The 24,767-nt window shown below is 37.2% G+C and overlaps 2 protein-coding genes across 2 annotated transcripts in view; both read right to left on the bottom strand.

Moving 5' to 3' along the window:
* The window catches only part of LOC307129956 (uncharacterized protein), a 236,371-nt gene that overhangs the window by 155,726 nt on the left and 55,878 nt on the right, over positions 1-24,767 (bottom strand). The gene's annotated exons all lie outside the window — the stretch shown is intronic.
* Positions 20,382-24,488, bottom strand: LOC307129967 (uncharacterized protein). Its single transcript, XM_079822790.1, has 3 exons — positions 24,199-24,488; positions 21,839-23,005; positions 20,382-21,594 (listed from the first exon to the last, which is right to left on the bottom strand). Exons 2-3 carry the CDS (start codon positions 21,921-21,923, stop codon positions 20,609-20,611), a joined length of 1,071 nt encoding a protein of 356 aa, XP_079678916.1. The 5' UTR covers positions 21,924-23,005; positions 24,199-24,488; the 3' UTR covers positions 20,382-20,608.

The raw sequence follows: 24,767 nt of genomic DNA, 5'->3' as shown, positions 1-24,767 counted from the left end.
CAGTTTTCTCCAAAGGTGAGATCTTCGAGAAGCTAAAAGACTTCTCTGTGCAGACACTGAGGGAAACCGCACAGGTCGCGCTGTGGAGTTACTGATGCTTTGAGCTCTCACTGCACCTGTCACTCATATCTTTTATTTTATAATTACATGGTTGTATCTTTAACAATCATAATGATAAAACAAATATGGGTTTGCATACATTATATACAAAGAAAAAACAATAACAAAGTTAGATATCTTTGAATAATTCATCATAATGCATTAAAATATTATTTCATAAGCTTGAGGGATGAAACAGGAGTTAAATTTAACAAGAAAAAGGAAAATATAAAAGGAGATTTAGGCCATATTCAAGAGATCACTTGATCACTTGGGTAAGGATAAAACTGGGTCAGATTAGTAGGGTTAATATCACAAAATAAATGGGCAGCTGTTTCTTCAACAAGACCACAAAATTAGCAATTTTAATCAATATTAAGATATTTATAGATCGATGAATTAAACCTGTCACTCGTCTTTCAAGTTGTTGCGCTTGAGATAACGTCGTAGGTCACATGATAACGTCAACATGGCGCATAAAGTGCGGATCGCATTCATACTTAACGAGATCAGGCAATGTAGTACCTACTCTTTTAGAGCTCGTTAAGTAAGTACTTATTGAAAATGAGTACCTACTCAATGAGTATGCGGTTTCGAACGCAGCCCATGGTTTGAACCACATTGGTTGGAGCTGTCGTTATGACGTTCTTCTTCTTCTTCTTCGATCTAATGGTGGATTGGTGCTATGAGCACATATCGCCACCTGCTGTAAATTTGGTTCTTTTCTCTTTTCGACTGCGCTTTCTTAGTGACGATGTGGAGTAATTACGTTAACAACTCAACATTCATTCTTTGAACAATAAAATATAAACATATATAAACACAATGTTGTCTTCTCTGATCCCAAAAATCTATAACTATTAATTTCACAATTTCATATTTATTAATTTCTTATTGAATATTGATAGATCAGCACAATTAAAATGAAAATAAATGATGGGTTTTACTGTTGATCAATGATCACTGTGATTGTTATACTATTGTGTACACCTGTTGCATATTTTGCTTAAGATCATTAGCCTACCTATTTAAGTCCCCTTGCCATACAGCTATGTGTTCATATGACCTATATGAAAATGACGCGAAAACCACAATTTTCAAAAAATGAAGTTACAGTTCTTTTGGAGGAGGTGGAGAATAAAAAAAAACAGCTATTTTCAAAGCTGAAAAATTGTGTAACAAATGCTGATTAAAAAAAAAAAAATCCTGGGCAGAAATCACCCAAAAAATAAATGCTTCTGCCTATTCCTTTTCAGACTTTATGTTGATTTATGTCATCATTTGTTAAATGTTTAAATGTCAGAATAAAATAAATCTGAATCTGCCTACATTTCCTTAGCGCTAAGCACTGCATGTGTTGCGTATGTGTAATGCTACAGTACAGATACAATTTAATATTTAAGGGTAAACCCCTTTTTGTAAAATATTGTTATATGACAATTTGTCTTTGGGAATTTAACAAAGCTACTCACTTGCACACTCGTTTCTTCGCACAAACGAAACCAAGACTGCGTCCCAACCAGCATAAATAATCCTTTCGGGGGGCACTTCGAAGGGAGAATAATTGCGATCGTCACGCTATTATATCGTTTCAAATAATTTGTAATGAAGAAAGCAAATTGTGTAAAACCTAGGCACCTCGACTTTAAGTCATCCAAATTACTTAAAGTGGATGGTGAAACCTTCGAAAGAAATAGGCTATAGGGTCGATAGCTCTGAATAGAACACATCCCAGCTGCTGCGAAATCAATGACGTCGACACGACAAACTAACAAGGAACTATACTTCTAACCACAGGTCAAGAGCTGTCGTTCCAACCACACAAGTTTGCGATGCAATTTGCGAACGTTCGTTGGAACGATGGTTTCGGGAAACACCAAATCGTTGAACTATGCTGATAACGACGGAACTTGCGACCATAGATGGCCAACGATGCTTTCGGGAAACGCACCCCTGTCTAGTTAAAGAAAGTTTTGATAGACTGATTAAACAGTTCTCCTGGCCTCCCTCTCCTTTTCATGACGTTATTTGTACCCATATTTTTTCCCGACATTTCAGTCAGTTTCACTTCTAACTTTTTCTAACTTCAACTGTTCTCAGAGCAGCCTCAACTCTGATTGGTTCTGTTCACTAGCTGGGGTGATTGCGATTTTATTGGGTCTCTCTGTTGAAATAGCCTAATCGGACTAAACCATTTTTAGGGAGGGGGGAGAGAGAGAAATTTGGAAAACTTCTTTAACTAAATTGCATGTTTTTGTGGTTTCCATTTAACGCTCAGGCATACAAATGTATATATTATAATGATTCATAAGAGTAGGGAAATATATATAGCATAACTACTGGATTTAGTGGGCTCCCTATAATTGTCACACCTTTCACCCCACTAGCGACGGCCCTGAGCGCGTCCGACTAAAAAAGAACCGAATGAGCCTGTTCAACCAGCTGTCAAAGTTTGCCGAGGATTACCGAGGATGATTGAGTTTGCGACGCAAGTCTGAGGCACGCACTGTAAATATGCTTATTGTGACTACTGTTATTAAATACATTTTATTAAAACCCCGCAAAAACCTTTCTGTTGAGAGATTTAAATAAATTTTACTGTAGTTTATTGTGCATGCAGATTATATTTTAAATCAACGAGTTTACAAGGACAATAAACAAGGACTTGATAAGACTGGTTTACTCTTTCTATAGTAGGCCAAAAAATATAACCGTGTTTGTTGATCAGTGCATATAATGTGTGCTTAGTTGCGCAAATTTCAGTCGATAAATGAATTAACTGTGAAAACAACACCATTAACTTAAAGTGAATGAAAGGCAATAATAAGCAAAATGCACTCACGCAAATAACTTTATTTGATTGTTTCAATATGCATTGACATAGATTACTTTATTTGAATTGTCACGAACTCCCCCAGTCTAGGGTTGGGGAATGCTTATGACAAAATGATAACGAAAAGAAAATAGCTAAAAAAAAATGGTTACCGTCCGTCCCCTTCTCCCGTCCCAGCTCACACATAAACACCACAGATGAAATTATGCAAATAAAAATAGATGTTTTATTCACAGAGGGGTTATAATCAGAAGATATGGAATCGTGAATCTTCAGGAGGGGTCCAGGCCAAAATAACAAAAGTACCTCTTACTAAGGATATAATAAGATATAACTGACCTAACCAAAGAAAACCCCAAATGAAAGACAGCAAATCTCACCTTACTCCCTAGTTAAACCTGTCACGCGGATAGCGCAGGAAGACAAGGATCCAATAGCAAGTACAACCCCAAATCAGAAAAAGTTGGGACAGTATGGAAAACGCAAAAAAATAAAAATAAAATAATGATTTCTAAATTTACTTTTCACTTGTATTTCATTGCAGACAATATGAACACAAAATATTTCATGTTTTATCTGGTCAACTTCATGCATTGTAAATATGCATCCTTTCCTGTCATTCAGACCTGCAACACATTTCAAAAAAAGTTGGGACAGGAGCAATTTAGGGCTAGTAATGAGGTAAAATTGTTAAAGGTCCCATGGCATGGCATTTTTCTATTATTTTATAGTGTTTCCTGAGGTGTACTTATATTGTTAGTATGATTTTTACATCATAAAATGTCATAATTTAGAAATAAAAGGCATTTTGTCTATACTGCTGTTTGCCCTGTGGCTGACTGCCCTGTTTCAAGAGGCGTGTCTGCTGTGAGACTTCAGTAAAAACGCCCACTGTTGTGATTGGCTGACATCTTTGCATTTTAAATGAGCGGAGGGGGCGTGGTTTAACAAGGTCTACGACGCACGAGCTGCTGCCAGAGAGACGGACCTGAGTTCACTTCACATCAGTTCTCTCAGCATGTCTCAGTTCAGGGTGAACTGTTGTAGTTACTAGCATATACTTCCGGTTATTAGTTTATTTCTAGTCGGAGGGGCTGTCACTCATGTCAGAAAGTTAGTAACTTTAGTAAATTATGGATCAGCGCTGACTCGAGACGCGAACCGTTTAGAACGATTCAGTCCGATTTGGTGAACTGGTTCGGTTCACTAAAAATAACCGATTCAAAAGAATGATTCGTTCGCGAACCGGACATCACTAATGTACCAGAGACGGAGCGATTGCTAACAAAGTTATTTATAGTAACTACTGAGTTGTGAGAGCGCTGTCTGTCAGCGCGAGTTTATTGTGTTTGTATCTGATAGTTCTGAATAAACACGAGTCCCAGTCACACCGAGTCCGTCTTCATCATTATTACCAACTTTGTAACACATGCAATGTACCATTACAGCGAGATGAACGAGTTAGTAAGTTTGATTAAAGTATTATTTCTACATATGTTCCAATCATATGAAAAGCATCAGTGACGCGCATTGAGTAACTTACACAGCGCAAACAAAGACACAACAGCAGTAATCGAATGTAATCCAGTTTATTGTGGGGAAAGCTGGCTAGCCCAGATATGCTCACGCTTACCCCCTTCTGCTTAATCTCACGCCGCGTTTGGTGCCTCCGCTGTGGCCAGATGCAGTACTGGGGGTCGGGGATGTTGAAGGCCGAGCTTCGGCGTGCATGAGGTTTATCTCTAAAGATGTTACTGCTGATGTTGAGCAGAAACTCCCGACTGTATGCACATTTAAGAACAGATAGACGCGACGAGGACGTACAAAAACACTGACTCACAAGATAGAAAACACGAAAACACCGTTCTGTCGGGAGAGAGAGAAGCCGCTGCGTGTGCACGAATAATAAATAATTAGCTTCACATAAGAAATCACTGATCACAGATCAGAAGGAACTGAAAAAAGACTAATGTTTTCATTTGTACATCCAAACACTGAGAAACTGCCAGCGTTCACAAGCCATGATCTCTCGAGTGTTTGCATGGGTGTGGCAGATTCTCTGGGCGGAGGAAAGGGAGGAAACCGCTCCTGCTTGGACGTCAAACCAGGAGACTTCAGGATTGGCTCGTCTGGCCTGTCATTTTCTCAAAGGCAGAGAAAGACAGCCAGAACTCGGGTTTACACCGATCAACATTTCTATCCACTTGGGGACAATATTCAGGCTAGGGGAACTCATATTAATGTTGAAATACCTCATAAAATGAAAATTTCATGCCATGGGACCTTTAAATAATGATGTGATTTGAAACAGGTGATGTCAACAGGTGATTGTAATTATGATTTGGTACAAAAGCAGCATCCAAGAAAGGTCTAATCCTTTAGGAGCAAAGATGGGCAGAGGATCGCCAGTTTGCCAACAAATACGTGAGAAAATTATTGAAAAATCCTCAAAGAAAGATAGGAAGAGATTTGGATATTTCACATTTAACAGTGCATAACATAATTAAAAGATTCAAGGAATCTGGAGGAATTTCAGTGCGTAAAGGACAAGGGCGCAAGCCTAAGCTGAACAACCGTGATCTCCGATCCCTCAGGCGGCACTGCATCAATCATTCATCTATAAGCGATATCACCACATGGGCTCAGGACTACTTTGGCAAACCTTTGTCAAGTACCACAATACATAGTTACATCCACAAATGCCAGTTAAAACTGTACTGTGCCAAAAGGAAGCCCTATGTTAACAGTGTCCAGAAGCGCTGTCGACTTCTCTGGGCTCTGAGGCATCTGGGATGGACCGTCACACAGTGGAAACGTGTACTGTGGTCAGATGAATCAGTATTTGAGGTATTTTTTGCGAGGAATGGACGCCGTGTGCTCCGGACCAAAGAAGAAAAGGATCATCCAGACTGTTACCAGCAACAAGTCCAAAATCCAGGGTCTGTCATGGTATGGGCAAAGGTAACTTGCACTTCTGTGAAGGCACCATTAATGCTGAAAAGTACATAGAGATTTTGGAGCATAATATGCTGCCTTCAAGAAGACATCTTTTCCAGGGACGTCCATGCATATTTCAACAAGACAATGCAAAACCACATTCTACACACATTACAAAGTCCTGGCTGCGGAGGAAGAGGGTACGGGTACTTGACTGGCCTGCCTGCAGTCCTGACCTGTCTCCAATAGAGAATGTGTGGCACATTTTGAAGCGCAACTGCGTTCTCTGTGTAAAAGCGTACTGTTGCCCACCTTAAGACTTGTTTGCAGGAAGAATGGGACAAAATTACACCTGAAACACTTCATCACTTGGTGTTTTCAGTCCCTAAACGTCTTTTAAGTGTTGTGAAAAGGAATGGCAACATTACAAAGTGGTAAATGCTTTACTGTCCCAACTTTTTATTAAATGTGTTGCAGGTCTGAATGACAGGAAAGGATGCATATTTACAAATGGCATGAAGTTGACCAGACAAAACATGAAATATTTTTTGTTCATATTGTCTGCAATGAAATACAAGTCAAAGTAAATTTAGAATCACTTTTTTTTTTTTTTTGCGTTTTCCATACTGTCCCAACTTTTTATGATTTGGGGTTGTATTTGTATAGGTGCTATAGGCCTATAAGCTATGTTACAAAGGTTTAGGTAACATTTTTAAACTGATTTTTATTCATTAATAACACAAGGACAACAAAATTATATAACAACTCAATAGAGAAAAATACATTACAGTTGATTCAAAACGAGTAATAGTCTAATTGACTTGAATTTGTGATGTTAGACTTGAATAGTCAATATATTTCCCATATTTGTATATGTCTGATATTAACTGAGAATTATATATAAAAAAATTAAATAAAAAAATAACTATGTGCTTGTTATAGTAAAAAGGTTGTGAACTAGTGTTCAATACGGTGACAAGTCACGTGGCAAAAGAACGTTTGACTCAAACGTCAAACCCGAAAGACTCGTAAGAACTAATCTTTTCTGTTTCCGCTTCTGACAGCATAGACTCTATGGGACTGACAGGAAGAACGAAAGACTCAAACCCGAGACTCGAAAGAACTAATCTTTTCTGTTTCCGCTTCTGACAGCATAGACTCTATGGGACTGACAGGAAGAACGAAAGACTCAAACCCGAACTCGATACTCGTATGAACCCATATGTTGCGTAATGCGCATGCGCGGTCAACACAAAATGAACGAATCACTCTCTGAGACAACTCGGTAGTCCGGAGTCATATTAAAGATTTGTTCAAAATGAACGAATCGTTCATGAACGACACATCACTAAAGTATATCAGGATGAATCAATAAAAATAGCTAAATGGAATTTTAATAAAGCTGAATACTAAATAAAAAGTAGATGTGAAGAACTTTTTAGGAAACATCCGACCAATGTGGATGAGTTTAATGAAAAACTGGTCTCCACAATTATACAGACAGCAGAAGAAACAATTCCAAAAACTAAAGAGGGTAAGGGGGAAAAGAATGTTCCATGGTGGGATGGAAACTGTAGGAAACCTGTCAAAAATAGAAATAAAATATTTAGACAGTTAAAGAAACATCATTCATTAGACACGTTGATACAATATAAAAGAGCACCAGCAATAGTAAAATATAAGAACAGCAAAACGAGAATATTGGAGGAATTATTGCCACGGGGAAAGTTGGGACGATTCTAAGGGCCCACGCACTTTTGGGGCCCCCAGAGATTGGTTTTATTAGTAGTAACAGTACTAGTAGTAATGTAATAGAAATTCTAAATGTATAATCTACCAAAGAGTTACAAATATAAAAAATTTCAGGCTTATTTCTGCATTTCCGGCAAAATCCAGCAAAACGCTCCACTCATGACCCGGTCACGCTCAAATCCCACTACGACATGAAATTTCTCTGTACTGTTGGCTACTATACTTGTTGTAGCCATTAAGAAAAGGTATTTAGCTGTATATTTATGTTTGAATATTATAATGTTATTTTTTATGTCTATCTATGTTGTCAATCGGTCAATCTATGTTGATTATGAAAAGTGAACAGTGAACACCTTAAATTGTTGCATTCTGTCTCCGTTTTCAAGAAAACCCTTAAGGATAAACTGCTTTTAACATATACTTTTTGATAATTTTGAAAGTGTTACATTTGTGCCGGGATCGTCTGTTTGTTATAGTGTTGTCTTGTTGTATTTATATTTATGTGTGTTTATGGATTGAGCTTCTGTTCTTGTATGTTGTATGTTATATGTTGTATGGTGTTATTGGGCCCCTCCTAAAAGCTTTCAGTAGCTTCTTTGAGGTTTCCCTTTTTTACACACAATAACCTTTCTGTAACTATTGTTAATTTTGTCTTTAAAATGATGAAGTGTGTGAAATAAATTCTTCAAATAAACAGTATGAGTGAGAAAGGACACATCATAAGTTGCGCAATGCCAGGAGACATGGAGTGGGTCAGACATGATTTTGACCACTTCATTAAGTTTTGTAGAAAGCCTTTCTTTAAAGTAAATTTAGTTTTGTATACATTATCTTAATTTTAATCAATGTTTCATCAGCCAATTGGGGCATTCTGGGTTGAGCGAGCGGAGCTTAATTGGTCAGTATTATTAAATTGCAGACAAAGATTTTGGATAACTAGGTTGGTGTGGTAGTGGCCCAACACCATATTCTTTCATAGGGCCCAAAATTGCTAGCGGCGCCCCTGATTATTGCAATAGTATAGGAAAGAGACTCACTTATCAGATGTTTGGGGAATGATTAGAAGAATGAGTGGCATAAGAAGAAAACAAGAAACACCGGTATTATGTCAAAACAGTAAAATGGCAATTAGTAATTTAGATAAGGCAGAGATGATAGCGCAAGTGCTAGTGAAGATTCAATGTTCTGAAAATGTATCAGATGAAGCTAAACAAGAAAGGAAAAATATACTTGAACTAAATACAAATGTAGCAAACAAAAGAATCATGTTAGGGGATAATACAGATTTACCTTTTAATATGTTTGAATTAAAGAAAGCCTTTTTAAATGCACGGCAAACATCTCCAGGAAAAGACAATATATGCTTTACAATGTTAGCTCATTTGGATGATAGTTCACTTGCTGAAGTTCTAAGATTATTTAACAGAGTATGGGAAACAGGCAAAATCCCAGTAGCATGGAAGCAATCAGTTATAGTACCGATTTTAAAACATGGGAAAGATTCGTCAGACCCATCAAATTATAGGCCAATAGCCTTAACCTCTCAGTTAGGGAAAACAATGGAAAGGATGGTAACTGAGAGACTTGCATATGTTTTAGAAAGTAAAGGTTTGCTCTACCATATCAAAGTGGATTCCGTAAAGGAAGAAATACTATGGATTCTATATTATATCTAGAATCAGAGATTAGGAAAGCCCAGACAAATAAATAAATGGTAGTAGATGTCTTTTTTTATATCGAAAAGGCATATGATATGTTGCAGATAGCATTAAGTAAAGCTGAGGCTAAAACAATAATAAAGGATCAAACTAAAAAAATATGGCAGGAATATTGGGATATTAATTACACAGGAAGACATTTTTATAATATTCAAAGCTCTTTTGGCATAAAATGCCAATGCGTATCTACTATGTGTGAGATTGTGGTCCAGTGGGTTAAACCATGGAACTGACACACAGAAGGTTGCTGGTTCAATCCCAGCGGTCATCACCAGTGTGTCCTTGAGCAAGGCACTTTACTCCATGTTGCTCCAGGGGGATTGTCCCTGTAATAAGTAAGTCGCTTTGGATAAAAGCGTCTGCCAAATGCAAAAAATCAATCAAAATCATGAAAAGAGATATGAGTAAAAATAGAAGTGAAGAAAGGATTATCACACGTCTCAGAATAGGACACACAGGGCTTAACAAGACACTTCATCTGTTAGGTAGACATACAAATGGAATGTGTTAACATTGCAATCAACCAGAATCTGTCCAACATGGACAGATGGATTGTAATGCATATGAAAAGGGAAGAAACTAATTAAAAGAAGTACTTGACAAATTAAAAATAAATTTCACTTTTTCAAATTTCACATCCTTGGAACAGCATTGAGGAAAATACATACACAATTAATAACATTTTTTACAGAAAGAGGTCTGATGGAGCGAGTATAAAGTTAGGGCTAATGTATATATATATATATATATATATATATATATATATATATATATATATATATATATATATATATATATATATATATATATATATATATATATATATATATATAAAAAATTCTCCTCACATCCTGCCAAATCTTCTGTTCCACACTCCTGTCCAGTAGGTGGCGGTAAAGCACCTATAAGGTGGTTTGCCAACCGCCAATAAAAACATAAGAAGATAACACATGAGGACAAGGGAATCACATGACAATGAAACACATGGCAGGATCACACAACAAATGTGAACAGGGGTCCATTCTTCTTACCTCGCTTAATACATCTGAGATGATTTGACAGATACCAGATCTTTTAATCTTGATAACTGATCTCTGGCTAATTTGGTTCTTCAAACGAATTTGCGGATTGGATTAAAATATCTGGATTAAATTATCTAAGATTACTGCGCGTTCCTGTGTTCCCTGAAGAGGGCAGATGCATCAATACTCAAAAACCACGATCCGTAATGCATCGATTGGCTGGCGTCAAGACAATGTAACGACATCATATAATTACAAAAGCAACTGGCCAAAAACTTGACAAATTACTAGGGATGGCTGACGCGAAACTGACGTTTCGGCGCTTTGCCGAGATCCCGAAGCGCAGATGTTTCGAAACACTGCTCCGAGCTATGATTCGAAACACCCATGTCACGTGACTATGGCTAAAAGAAGCTTTGAAGTGTTTCATCAGGTGGCGCCTGCCGAAACTGCGTTGATTAAAGGGGGCGGGAACAAACCACGCAGTCACACATCTGTATGAACCTAATTCACCACAGTTTAAAAGTGAAGTAAATCCATCTTCACCTGGTGGGTTTTTGTGAGAGGAGAGAGATTTTGTGATAGCAGTGATTTTGTGATATAAGTGAGATTTATAGTGCACTTTGGTTAGTTAGGCTATATTTAAATGAGATATATTGACTGATAGGACAGTGACAGATAGGATAGATATAGTGACACATTCATATAGGCTAAGTTAGATAGTGACAGATAGCACAGCATAAGTTAGAGATATAGAATTATATAGATTCCACTCTAAAAAAAAAAAAAGGTTCTGTATGGCACCAAAAATGGTTCTTGGCTCGTAATCATAGGGGAACCTTTTTTAGTGCTATATAGCACCAATTTTGGTGCTTCAGCGGTCATTCGGAGGTTCTTCACTGGTTCTTTGACTAAGGTGCTATATAGCACCTCTGAAGAACCGCTGAAGAACCACTGAAGCACCAAAATTGGTGCTATATAGCACTAAAAAAGGTTCCCCTATGATTACGAGCCTATATATACACTCCTTTTTTTTTTAGAGTGTATAGATAGATATATTAATAGAATAGATAAAAATGGAGGCTCCATGACGTTTTTATAGCTGAACAAATAATCATTTACAAACAGCAAGGCAATAACAGAACATTTTTGTATTCCAAAATACAGATCAGGTTCTTGAAAGTACAGTAGAAAAATATATCAGGCAAATCATAATAAAAAAAAACAAAAAACATTAAAGGGGCTATGGTTTTGTTAATATTTGTTAAATTAATAAAATCTTGGTTTCACCTTTAAGAACTTGCATTTGTGTATATAAAATTTTCCCAGCATGAGGATGTTGTCAATTAGGATAGGAAGTTATCTTTGTTATTTTCCATTACAAGAGATGCCATACGTCTGTGGTGTGGGAGCATTTCCATTTGGAAACACCAAATAAAGTGAGATGTGTGTATTGTGATAGGCAGCTAGCCTTGATGCACCATTTGAGGATCACTCATCCTGGCATTTTGAGGGGTGCAGACTGCAGAGGACAAAAAGCTGGAGAAATTATACGTAAAAAAAGAAGTCTTTTGAAAATTTGTGAATAAAAATGTTATGTAACAAATATGACACAATGACCACAAAAAATGATGTTATTCACAATGAGGAAGCTACAAGATCATGTAGCTGTCAGACAGATGTTAAAATTTTTTTTTTTTTTTTTTTTTTTTACATGGATCATTGTCAAGGTTATTTCTCTATTTCAGATGTCGCCGTAGAGACGGGTGTCGGATTGATTCGAAGCTTCGAAACAATATGGCACATTTGCTTCAACTGTTTTAGCGCTTCAGAAGCCTCGATCTGCCCATATCTACAAATCACACAAAAAAAAACCCACACATTTCTGGACCTTCATAAGGAAACAGCCAAAAGACCAAACCAACATAAATAAATGATAAATGTTTTTTTGTGTGTTTTTTTTGGCATCAAGCCACTCCCATAATATCCGTCATCACTCAGAGTCACTCATGGCTCAGAGTAACTGTACAGACTCCAATAACAATTATAAACGAATTATTCTATCTATCAAGTGGCTGTGTCTATAGTATTATACACCTTTTACACAACATAATATTATTTTCAAATACATTTTTATATTATTATTATTATTTAAAATGATTATTGCCCCTGGTTCAGTAATGAACTCTTGTAATAAAGTAGCAGTGGTTGGGACAGATTTTAAGTATCATCTCAAGATGCGATCTAATCCTGTTTACATGAAATCAGCTGCGAATCATACCAAATCGTCAACAATCAAATCCAGCTAACCGAGTTAGGGACGTACAAAGAATGGACCCCTGGACAAGGAGCATAATTACAAAGACATGAACACAAACAAAACCCAAAAATATTACACATTCATGTGATTAAAACTATATCATTAATTCTCTGTTCATTAAACAGCTCAATCAAAACGAGATGTTTTTACTGTTTTATTTCTCATAATTTCATTACAAACAGACGTCAAGTAAATAAGGAAATGACACGAATATATCCAATTCTAGAAATAACTTTAGCACACAATCCATCCTGACAGAAAATAAAAACACAATGGCTTTATTTACACTGTAAGAGTTGTTGACTGATGAGTGAAAAAAACATTATCTCACAGTTTTTACTATTTGACAAGAAAACAAATGTTGCTCACTTACAACATTTTTTAATATGAATTTGAAGACTTGATAAATGTGTAAAACTCTTCTCACACTGAGTGCAGTGGTACGGCTTCTCTCCAGTATGAAGTCGCTCATGTTCTTTCAGGTGTGCAGACTGAGTGAAACTCTTGTCACAATATGAGCACTTGTAAGGTTTTTCTCCAGTATGAATTTTTTTTGTGCCGTTTCAGATCACCAGTTCTATAAAAGCTCTTCCCACAGTCACAACACACATGAGGTCTCTCATCTGAATGAACTATTAGGTGTTTTTTTAGATTTGATGACGAATTAAAATCTATCCCACACTGATCACAGTTAAATGGCTTTTCTCCAGTGTGAATGAGCAGATGATTACTGAGAGCTGATGTTTGACTAAAACTCCTTCCACACTGAGTGCATGTATACGGTTTCTCTCCAGTGTGAACTCTCATGTGTTTGTTAAGGTTTCCTTTATTTTGGAAACTCTTTCCACACTGAGAGCAGGTGTGCAGCTTTTTGGCTTTTGTTTCTTGAGTTTTGAAGTCACAGAGTTTCTTTATGTCATTTAGTATGTGTTGTTGCTCCGTCACTTCCACCTGGTCTAAAATAAACATATAAAGTAGTCAGAATCAGTTCAATGAGGTTAAATATTAAAATGAAAAACACCATAAAACAAGTATAAAGTATTGGTAACACTTTACAATAAGGTTTCATTAGTTAACAAACTAATAATGAACTGCACTTCTACAGCATTTATTAATCTTAGTTCAACATCTACTAATACATTGTTAAAATTAAAAGTTGTTAACATTTGTTAAGTAACATGAACAAACACTGAACAAAGATGAATAAATACTGTAACAAATGTATTGCTCATTGTTTACATTTACATTTACATTTATGCATTTGGCAGACGCTTTTATCCAAAGCGACAAACATTGCATTCAAGGTACACATGTTTTACATTTTTTAGTTATTCCAACAATTAATGCTACAAAACCATAGTTTAATCTCTGCAAAACGGACTTCAGGATGGACTAAAATGAACTCCCAAAACGTACTGCCAGATTCTGGAAGATGAATTCTTCAAAAAGTGGTACTAGAGGATGTGGTGCTGGTCCTTCAAGAGTCACTCTCAACCTATCTGTCCATAAAGCCTATAAAAAAACCTTCTTCATGTATTTTACAACACTTCAGCTTGTGATTCTTATCTAGTGGGGGTCATTTTTTAGGATTCTTTACCTAACTGAAGTCTCTGAGATCCTGACACCTTGCACTTCTGGAGACTCCAGGTAGGTTGCAGCTCTGGAAAATGGTGGCGCTGGAGACTAAAGGGTTCCTGATGGTTTCACCCTTAATTCTTCACCTTAATTCTTAATTCTTTTGCAGTTAACAGGTGTCTTTTCTTCACCACCTGTTTTTGTCAGATCCTGCTGACCCAACGAGCATTTCACTGTCCAATGGTCATGCCTTAACTGCAATGTCTAGTATTGCATTAGTATTGCATCCTTCTCATGGGCATTTAATACTTTTTGACTTTTCAGTCTGAGTTAAATCTCTGTTTTAGGCTCAATGTATCTGTAAAAGAAAACATGCCTAATAATTCTGCACACCTGAATATAAGGGGATTTTCATTTCCAGCCTTCATGAACAATTATATATCACTTATACATTATTAAATACTAAATCAATAGTAGTTATTAGGATTACTGTGGTTTGGAATTGGTCAAATGTGCCTGGAAAAAAAATATGATCAGAAAATCAACGTGCCTAATAATTCTGCACTCCCTGTATATTATGAACTTCTTTCATTATAGCATCTCGCAAGCAAATGGTTGATGAGGCAATGGTCAACATGGTCATAAAAGACTCTCAACCATTTACAGTGGTTGAGGATGAGGGTTTCAGGGGCCTCATCCATGCCCTTGATCCTTCCTATATAATCCCAACCAGACAGGTGAGTATAGCACAGTTGGATTTTTATGTATAATGTATATAATATATATGTATCTATAATAATATACTTCTACTATTAATGTTTTTTTGTGAACTCAAAAAGGCTTTAAAGAAAATGGTGGCTTCAAAATATGAGGAAGCAAAGAGGAAGGCCAAGGCTAACATAGAAAAAGCAACCGCTGTGTCTCTAACATCAGATATGTGGATTTCTATCAACATGGATGCATATCTTGCAATAACCTGCCATTACATTGATGACAGTGATAAGCTGAATACAGTGTTGTTGGATGTTGAGAAGTTCCCAAACAGGCACACAGAGGAAAATCTGGCTCTGGTGAAAAATAATGTCATGATGGAGTGGGCAATCAAAGATAAAGTGAAGTGTCTTGTCACAGATGCAGCAGCAAACATGATTGCTTGTGCTAGGATTCTGCAAGTGAGACACACAGTTTGCATTGCACATGCACTGAACACAATGGTTAAAAAGTCTTTTGATCAGGTACCAAAAAAAAGTGGTCACCTATTTTCGAAGCAGCACCTCTGCCAAAGAAATGTTGACACAGGTGCAGCAAAAGATGAACAGGCCAGTTCTTAAACTGGTTAATGAAGTGGAAACACGTTGGAACAGCACTTTACACATGCTTCAACGGCTGCATGAGGAAAGGCAAACTGTGGGAGCATCCCTTGCCTCACTTAAAACTGATATAACAGCACTTCATGCACAGGACTACGAAGCCATACATCAAATTTTGTGTGTTCTCGCCCCATTCCACCTGGCCACTGTAGAGCTGTCTGAAGAAAAACGAGTGTCTGGCTCTAAAGTGATTCCTTTGTTAAAAATGATTCACCATACATTACAGACTGAGCAAATTGGGTATTTATTTACAATACTCTTTAGCAATGTTTTATGTTTTTTTTTTTTTTTGCACAGAGTAAATCATTTTGTATTTCATAGGTTAACCATGGACATCACGAAGGAGTTAACTGAAAACCTCATCAGGCGCCTGAGAGAACACATGGAATATGGAGTCGCTCAGCATAATGACCCTGCCAACTCTGCTGGACCCTAGGTTTAAAACCTTGGGTTTCCTTAATCAAGGTAAAATGACAGAGGCTGTGAAACAGCTAAAAGTAGAATGTGGCAATCTCATCAGGGCGGAGGAAGAAACACCATCCACATCAGCAAGCACTCAGCCAACAGAAGCACCATCATCAACCCAACAGCCCACACCAAGCTCAAGTATTTATTTATTATTATTGTATTTAATATTATTCAATTTTATAATTGATGACCGTTGATGTGTGTTATATTCAGTCAATGTACATGTACAGTCATTGCCAATTAAATATTTTTCTCCTCACACTTCTTAGGTGGAAACCTTTGGCTCCTGTTGGACACTGATGTAGACCAGCACAAACAAAGCTCAAATGCCACTTCTGATGCGATCATTGAAGTGGATAAATATCTTACAGAGGCAAACATACAAAGAGCTGAAGACCCACTTGAATACTGGAGAATTCAGAAACATGTGTACCCACATCTATATTCATTGGCATTACAGTTTCTTTGTACCCCAGCCTCCTCTGTACCATGTGAAAGAGTGTTCTCCAAGGCTGGGGAAGTGCTGTCTAAGAGGAGAAATAGACTCAGCCCCAACACTGTGAAACAGCTTTTATTTCTTAATAAAAATAATTAAAACCTTTATCACCTTACTGTCATTCCTACTGTTACACAAGCACTATCACTGCCAAGTGTCATGAGCACATTTAATTACAGATGATCCTATCACACAATGTCCTTATTTTGTGTTTGTGTGTGTGTGTGTGTGTGTGTGTGTGTGGAGAGAGAGAGAGAGTAGGCCTACGTTACATCTTTTTGAATCATATAAGCTCATATAATATTTTATTGACACACTTTAATGGGTAAATTAATTTATTTACTGGACACATTAAACACAAACATTTAAAGCTTTTATTTGTACACATAGCATTAAAACGATGGAGTGTGCTGTGGTTGCTTCATCTGACAGAGCTTCTTCCACAGACTTCTGCCTGCTTTATTTTAAATAAGCACCAGATGGCGCTGTTCTTGACACTCTCGAAGCTTTGAATCTTTTCCCGAAACAGTCAGGGTGAAGCCTCACTGCTTCGTGAGGCTTAATTTACACATCCCTACCTTGCATCACTGCAAGAGACAGCCAAGAAATCCAAACCCCAAAAGACATGAACCAGGAAATAATGCTTAGAGAGCCCAAAAACCTAGCAGAGAATGACAAGAGTGAATCAACCTTAAATAGTTAATGATGCAATTGACAAACATCTGAGAACAATCATGGCTGATAGACCGGGCAGTAGGTTATGGGTAATGAAGTCCTGAATGTATGGCAATAGTCCAGTGTGGAGTGCCCACTGGTGGCAATCAAAGGCACAAAGGCAACCAGCAGGCGACTGTGATAAAGTCACTACAACGTAATTCTAACAACTTTTTTTACGGTATGCCATGCTGAAACATTCAAATAAAGCCATATGTGAACCAGTGGCAACTGTTCTAGGTAGGGTTGTGTTTAAGAAAAAAGTTAACAAAAGGAAAACATATTAAGACAGAACGTGTTAAAGGCTTAAAACATATTTTAAAGGTCCCATGGCATGGATTTTTAAAATTATTTTATAATGTTTCCTGAGGTGTACTTATATTGTTAGTATGGTTTTTACATCAAAAAATGTCATACTTTAGAAATAAAAAGTATTTTTTCTATACTGATATTAGCCCTCTGGCTTGAATGCTCTGTTTGAAGGGGCGTGTCTGCTGTGAGACTTCAGTAAAAACGCCCACTGTCGTGATTGGCTGACATCTTTTTATTTGAAATGAGTACTAGATTATGTGGTGGAGGGGGCGTGGTTTAGCGAGGTCTGACTCTGCAAGCACTGCAAGTCCAGAGAGAGACGGACTGGGCACTCGTGGACCAGAGAGACGGAGAGCTGGAGAAAGATAGATGAGAGTTTTATTGTACCGAGTTGTTGAGAGCGCAAGCTTATTTTGTTTGCATCTGAGACATCTGAATAAACACGAGTCCCAGCTACGCCGACCCTGTCTTCTCCCTTCTTATTCTACGAACTTTGTAACACATGGAACCCCTCTTGAATACTTTTACTACGTTTTTTTTACCATCACAGCCGTCGAGATGAACGAATTGTAAGTGTTGATTATAGCATTATTTTTAGATCTTTTCCCATCACATGAATGGCTGCAGTGATGAGCATTGAGTAGGCAGACAGTCTGTTGATCGCGTGAATGCAGTGATCTCGTCATTGCAACGCGTTTTCTCTCACAAAATGCTTTCACCACAACTAACAGCAAACACGACTTCAATATGAATACAGTAAGAGCTTTGTTGTGCAGCATAAAAGCGTCATTCATTATAACGGGAGTTTGGGCAAGTGTGCAGATACACTCACAATGTGTGATTGATAGATCCGAACATTCGAGCATTATAAAGAGCGATTTCTTTGATCTCTCTCTGTAGCTTATTCATTTAAATAACAGATTTGTTTCATGCTACTAACAGAAACCATGTGAAGTTTATCGTTTTAGTCACTGATGCATTACGCTTAGGGCATCAAGAAAGCCAGCGGCGGGACTGACAGTATTAAACGATTTAGAAATAAAGTCTGTGTGAACTTTATTATTAGCTCAACATCAGAAATCACTGATCACTGATCACATATCAGGCATTAATGAACACTGTTACTCACTGTTTGTGGCGGTGCTGTCGAATCCATATCCTGAAAGCCTGTTTGTAAAGCCTGTGCTGACATCGCTACTGATAAACTGAATCCATTTTCTCCAAATTCTCTGGGCGGGCAAAGCAGAGGAAGGGGAGGTAACCGTTCCCCGTATGATGACATACAGGGAAGATTCCAGATCGGCTCGTCTGAGCTTTAATTTTCTCAAAGGCAGAGCAGGATATCCCAGAACTCGGTTTACACCTATCAAAATGTATAGCCTTAATTTTATTTTTAGCCTTAAGATTTTTTGTGAATAAGGTCCCAGATGTACAGCCAAAACAATCTATCTTCCATTAAGTTCATATTATCACTGTAAAGCTGCTTTGAAACAATCTATATTGTAAAAAGTGCTATAAATGAAGGCGACTTGACTTAAAGAGCACCTATTATGGCATTTAAAATGTTCCAAATATTGTTTTAGAAGTCCCCAACAACAGTTTTTGCATGCATGCAATGACAAATAAGACTTTAGTTTTCTTATAATATGCATTTATTTTTACCTGTTTTGACAGCGATTCTCAAATGATTCCTTTAGTGATTCACTTTTCAAAACCCCACCTTTACGTGACGCTAATCTGTGGTGATTGGTCCGATGACCCAGTCAGTTGTGATTGGTATAGTCTGTGCAGATATTTTCGGAAACGGAACGCCCATCAAAGTCTTATAGTGACAGTAATTTGTTAATATGTGTCAGGTGTTATGAATATGAAAAGTGCGTCGGTACCGTTTGATTGTAATATGAGCCTCAGCTGCTTTCATTCATAAAAAACTTCTCTATTCTCCTCACGAAGACTCGCGACAAATCAACATCCCTCAGGGCTTTTAGTTCAAAAGTGTGCAGATGAGGAGACATATTGATAGATTCTCATATGTCTGTGTCAAATTTCTAAACAGGAGTATTTTTTATTCAATACTTCCTCAAAATGTGCAGATAGCCTAATCATGAGCGATTGAGTCTCTTATGTGTGGTTTTCAATTCATACTGGCAGCCGGAGGGCGCTCTGTGCACATGTAGTCCATATATGGTACAGACAGACAAAGAAGATACCATGTGCCATAATAGAAGTCCATAATAAAAGCTTCCTGAGATCGCGAAACATGCTAATAGAGGCATTTGAAGACTAATAAACACACAATCGCGACGATGTATGGTTTGTCTTCAAGCCACTTAGTCTTCAAATGCTCATCCTTGGGCAGATGAAAAAGTTTGCTTTTGAGTCGCACTTCAGAACACAGCGTCTCATCGCCATGATGTTTTCCAGTTTTCACTGGCGTCTCGGAGCGCAATAAGTTGGCGTATCGTATTCAAATAACTTGACAAGTTGACGTCATCTAGTCAGAGAAAAAGCTTCGGTCTTCTAACGATTCTTAAAAATGACTCAGAGTCGACTCTTACTTTTGAAAGAAAATAACTATATATACGGTGCACTGTCATATTTTAAACTTTGCAGGATGTTTTTGTTCACTTAGATCTATGTTACACACTACATGAAAGGTAAATTTCAAAATTCCATGATAGGTGCTCTTTAAGATAGAACGATAAAAATCTCATTAATGTGATTAAAACGATATAATTAATTCTCTGTTCATTAAACAGGTCAATCAAGACAAGATATTGTTTTATTTCTCATAATTGCATTACAAACAGATGTCAAGTAAATAAAGAAATTATTATATCCAATTCTAGAATGAACAATTTAGCACACAATCCATCCTGACGGAAAATAAAAACACAGCGACTTTATTTACACTGTAAGAGTTGATGACTGTTGAGTGGAAAAACTCCTTATTTTATCTCACACAGGTATTTGACATGAAAACAAATGTTGCTCACTTACAATATTTTTTAATATGAGTTTGAAGACTTGATAAACGTGTAAAACTCTTCTCACACTGAGTGCAGTGGTACGGCTTCTCTCCAGTATGAACTCGCTCATGTGATTTCAGGGATCCAGACTGAATAAATCTCTTGTCACAGTATGAGCACTTGTAAGGTTTTTCTCCAGTATGAATTCTTTGGTGCAGTTTCAGATCACCAGCTCTATAAAAGCTCTTCCCACAGTCACAACACACATGATCTCTCACTCCATCATGTGTTTTCTGGTGCAGCTTAAAACTGTTCAGCCATGAAAAACTCTTTCCACAGAGAGAACACACATGAGGTCTCTCATCTGAATGAACTATCAGGTGTTCTTTTAGATTTGATGATGAAATAAAATCTTTACCACACTGATCACAGTTAAACGGCTTTTCTCCAGAGTGAATGAGCAGATGCTTTTTTAAACCTCCTGCATCTTTAAAACTCTTCTCACACTGAGTACAGTGGTACGGCTTCTCTCCAGTATGAACTCGCTCATGTGATTTCAGGTGATGAGATTGAATGAAACTCTTGTCACAATATGAGCACTTGAAAGGTTTTTCTCCAGTATGAATTCTTTGGTGAAGTTTCAGTTCACCAGCTCTAGTAAAGCTCTTCCCACAGTCCGAACACACACAATCTCTCACTCCATCATGTGTTTTTTGGTGCTGTTTAAAACTGTTCAGCCATGAAAAACTCTTTCCACAGAGAGAACACACATGAGGTCTCTCATCTGAATGAACTTTCAAGTGTTCTTTTAGATTTGATGATGAAATAAAATCTTTACCACACTGATCACAGTTAAACGGTTTCTCTCCAGTGTAAACTCTCAAGTGTTTGTTAAGGTTTTCTCTAGAGCAGTTGTGCAGCTTTTTGTCTTTTGTCTTTTGAGTTTTGAAGTCACAGAGTTTCTTTATGTCCTTTAGTTTGTGTCGTTGTTCCTTCTCTTCCATCTGGTCTAAAATAAACATAAGTAGACAGAATCAGTTCAATGAGGTTAAATGTGAAAATTGAAAACACTCAGCAGAAAACAAGAAATCAAGTATCTGTCAGTGTGAGTATTAAGTATCTTTAATGTGCAACAGTCAGTTCTGATTCAGATCATATATATGCATTTCTCTATAATTCATCATCCATATACTGATTATTATTTCACAGCTACTAAAGCAGTCAATAATGAAGAATCAAGAATGGACACCAACCTGTTTGTTCCTCAGTATCTTCATGTTTTATTCTGGATGGTTCTGGATAACTCATGTCTTCAATCTCCTCTTTAATAAACTCCATCTTTAACAGTCGCACAGATTTCAGCTGCTACACCTGGAGTTTGTCCTTCTCTTGTAGGATGATGTGAATATTCCCAGTATTTATTGGTGAATTGTTGTGGGAGGGGCTTCACTGCAGGTGTGAACTGTGATCACTGTGAGATACTGACGCCCACAGGACCAGACCTGGAAAAATCAAAGAGAAGTTACTGAATTTATACCTAATTACTTTAACAGCAAATACATATGGTGTCTTTAATTTAGTTCAAATATAGAGCATTTTGATGGTTACACGTTAGTAGTGTATAAACAGCTCTAGGTTGCTCATTTTATGTAACACAGGATATTATGAGGATGAAACTGGGCACAGGTTATATTATTAAATTAATATGTAAACTAATCAGAAATCTAACAAGATGACAGAAATCAACCGTCAATTAAGGGACTGAGAAGGACAGGGCAAAATAATATAATACTTGACAATCAAAATGTGGAAATATTATACAAGATTGTGATAATTTAGATGCATTTTCAATATAATTTCTCATCTCTATATTTCTCATTATTTCACTGGCGGTTGAACGGAATATTTCTTATTTGGTGAATTGTTGTGAGGGACACCAGATCTGCCAAATTCAAGGTTTCTGAGTTTATACTGAAATACTTCAATAATTACACAAATGACCATATGTGCTTGATTTTATAAATATAGAGCATTTTGATATGGTTATATATTAGTAGCATTTAAAACAGCCTTAAAGCTACACTGTGTGATATTTTCCCCCATCTAGTGGTGAAAAGGTATATGACCATCCAGTGAACTTTAGTTTCTGTTCCTCTCAATTCCGATTTCGTTTCAACTCCTACGGTGGCCGATTTAGTCCAAGATTAACATGGCTTCCAGTTCGACCTCGTCCACATTCGACACGGTGCCTGTGGGATATTCTGTGCGCAGTGGGATGGTTGGAACTCAACTGGCCTAATTCTTCGGCTAGAAAGAACTGCAGCTAATCCAGAGTGAACTTTGATGCTAGTAATGTTTATTCAGTCATCCAATTGCAAGGCATAAACAGGTTTGCGTGGATATGTACATAAATGTGGTTTCTGTGAGAGAACAAATAAGGATGGTAAATATACATACACAGTTAAGAACTGTATAACTATACTTATAAGTTACATTTGTATAATGTAACCGTAAACCAGAGCTTATTGTACCATATATAGGCGCTAAAGGCAGCTGCATTAAAAGGAGCGGAGCTGCCGCTGCTAACAAGCGGTGTCCGGTTACAAAAGTGTGTGCGGCGCTTTAACGTTAGCACTGCAGTGCGCTCTGTATAACAATTGTTAATATGCCGATCAGACCTGATACATATTTCCATCAACATACATTACAAGCAAATATTTTCTATAAACGAATAAACATTGTTGATAACAAAATAACTGAATGATTATTCAAATAGGTGAGCATTACGCTATTGTATGTTGACACAAAAATACTTCTGAGGTGACATCAACTGAATTACGCGATGACACACTCTGAAACACATCTACAATGACAATAACTATTATTACTTACGGAGTTATTAACGCACAGAAATACCACGCAAGGAAAAACAGACTTTTGAGGAATAAACAAGCCAGGAAAACTCCTTATAACTCTGTTACTGACGCTGCTGAGATGAAAACTCTCTGCACATGCACCAGACAAGTCTGAACAAGTTGACGCGCACATGCGCGAGGCAGAGAATTTTGTACAGTGCCATCGAGTATTAAAACCGGTTAAAACGCGAAAAGCGAAGCTTGAATTTACGGGTATGTCCCTCTTTGGCTAATGTACTTTCAAGATGGAGGGGCAACATGGCGACCACCGTTAGATCCCATTACCTAATGTATTTTCAATGGCATATTATAAACTTACGAGAATACTTTATTACTTGAAAGAAGTAAATATACATTAATGAGCACATATATTTTTGAAAGAACTAAGTGTTTTTAGCTAAGAATAGACTAAAAAAGTTACACAGTGTAGCTTTAAAGGAAGGTTGCTCGTTTTTATGTGACTCCAGATTTTATACAGATGAAACAAGTCACAGGTCAAATTCTTCAATTAATATATTGAATTAAACTGATATCTAACAAAGATAACAGAAATCATACACAATATGTGCAGACTGAAAAGAGGCTGATCAAAATTAATGACTATATTTCATTCTCTGTACGTTACACTACGAAAGATTTAGTACATTTAGGCAACACAAAAAAATCAACTCTTACATTATAAATGAAACATCTCTCACCTGCAGACTGGAAATATAAGGCATCCGGAGAAAATATTCCACATTTGTCCTTCATTCACGATCGTTAACTGCGTCGCTTTCAGCTTCAACTGGTTTCCTCATCTCATCTCATCTCTCGCGATTCTCTCTCTCACATTAACAAGAACATTAACATAATACAAATTATAGGAGATCACAATGTGTTCAACTGTTACATTCATAATAGCGTCAAAGGAAACAAGAAAAAGAAAAGAGAGAGAGAAGAGAGAAAACAAAACGTATAGAAGGGCTCTAGCGCTTCTCTCTTCTGCGCATGCTCAGTGCACGCGGTGTCATGTCTCTTAAAGGGGCCGCATTCAGTAAATCACATCTCCGCACTGTAATGAAGCAAATACACTATCATAATTAATAATACACAATAATAATAAAGTATTGTTTTTCTACATGTCTCCCTTGCATCTGTGCATTTGACGATTGTCTTGACACTAATGACCTCACCATAATGAATGAGGTGAATTGACAGGTATGAAAGCGAGGCTGTGAAAAACAGACTTACCATGTTTTCAATGGAATCCGCTGTAAAAAGCTGC

Source organism: Gobio gobio, assembly GCF_949357685.1.
Source record: "Gobio gobio genome assembly, chromosome: 8".
Classification (NCBI taxonomy): domain Eukaryota; kingdom Metazoa; phylum Chordata; class Actinopteri; order Cypriniformes; family Gobionidae; genus Gobio; species Gobio gobio.
This window is presented reverse-complemented; position numbering and strand designations above follow the sequence as displayed.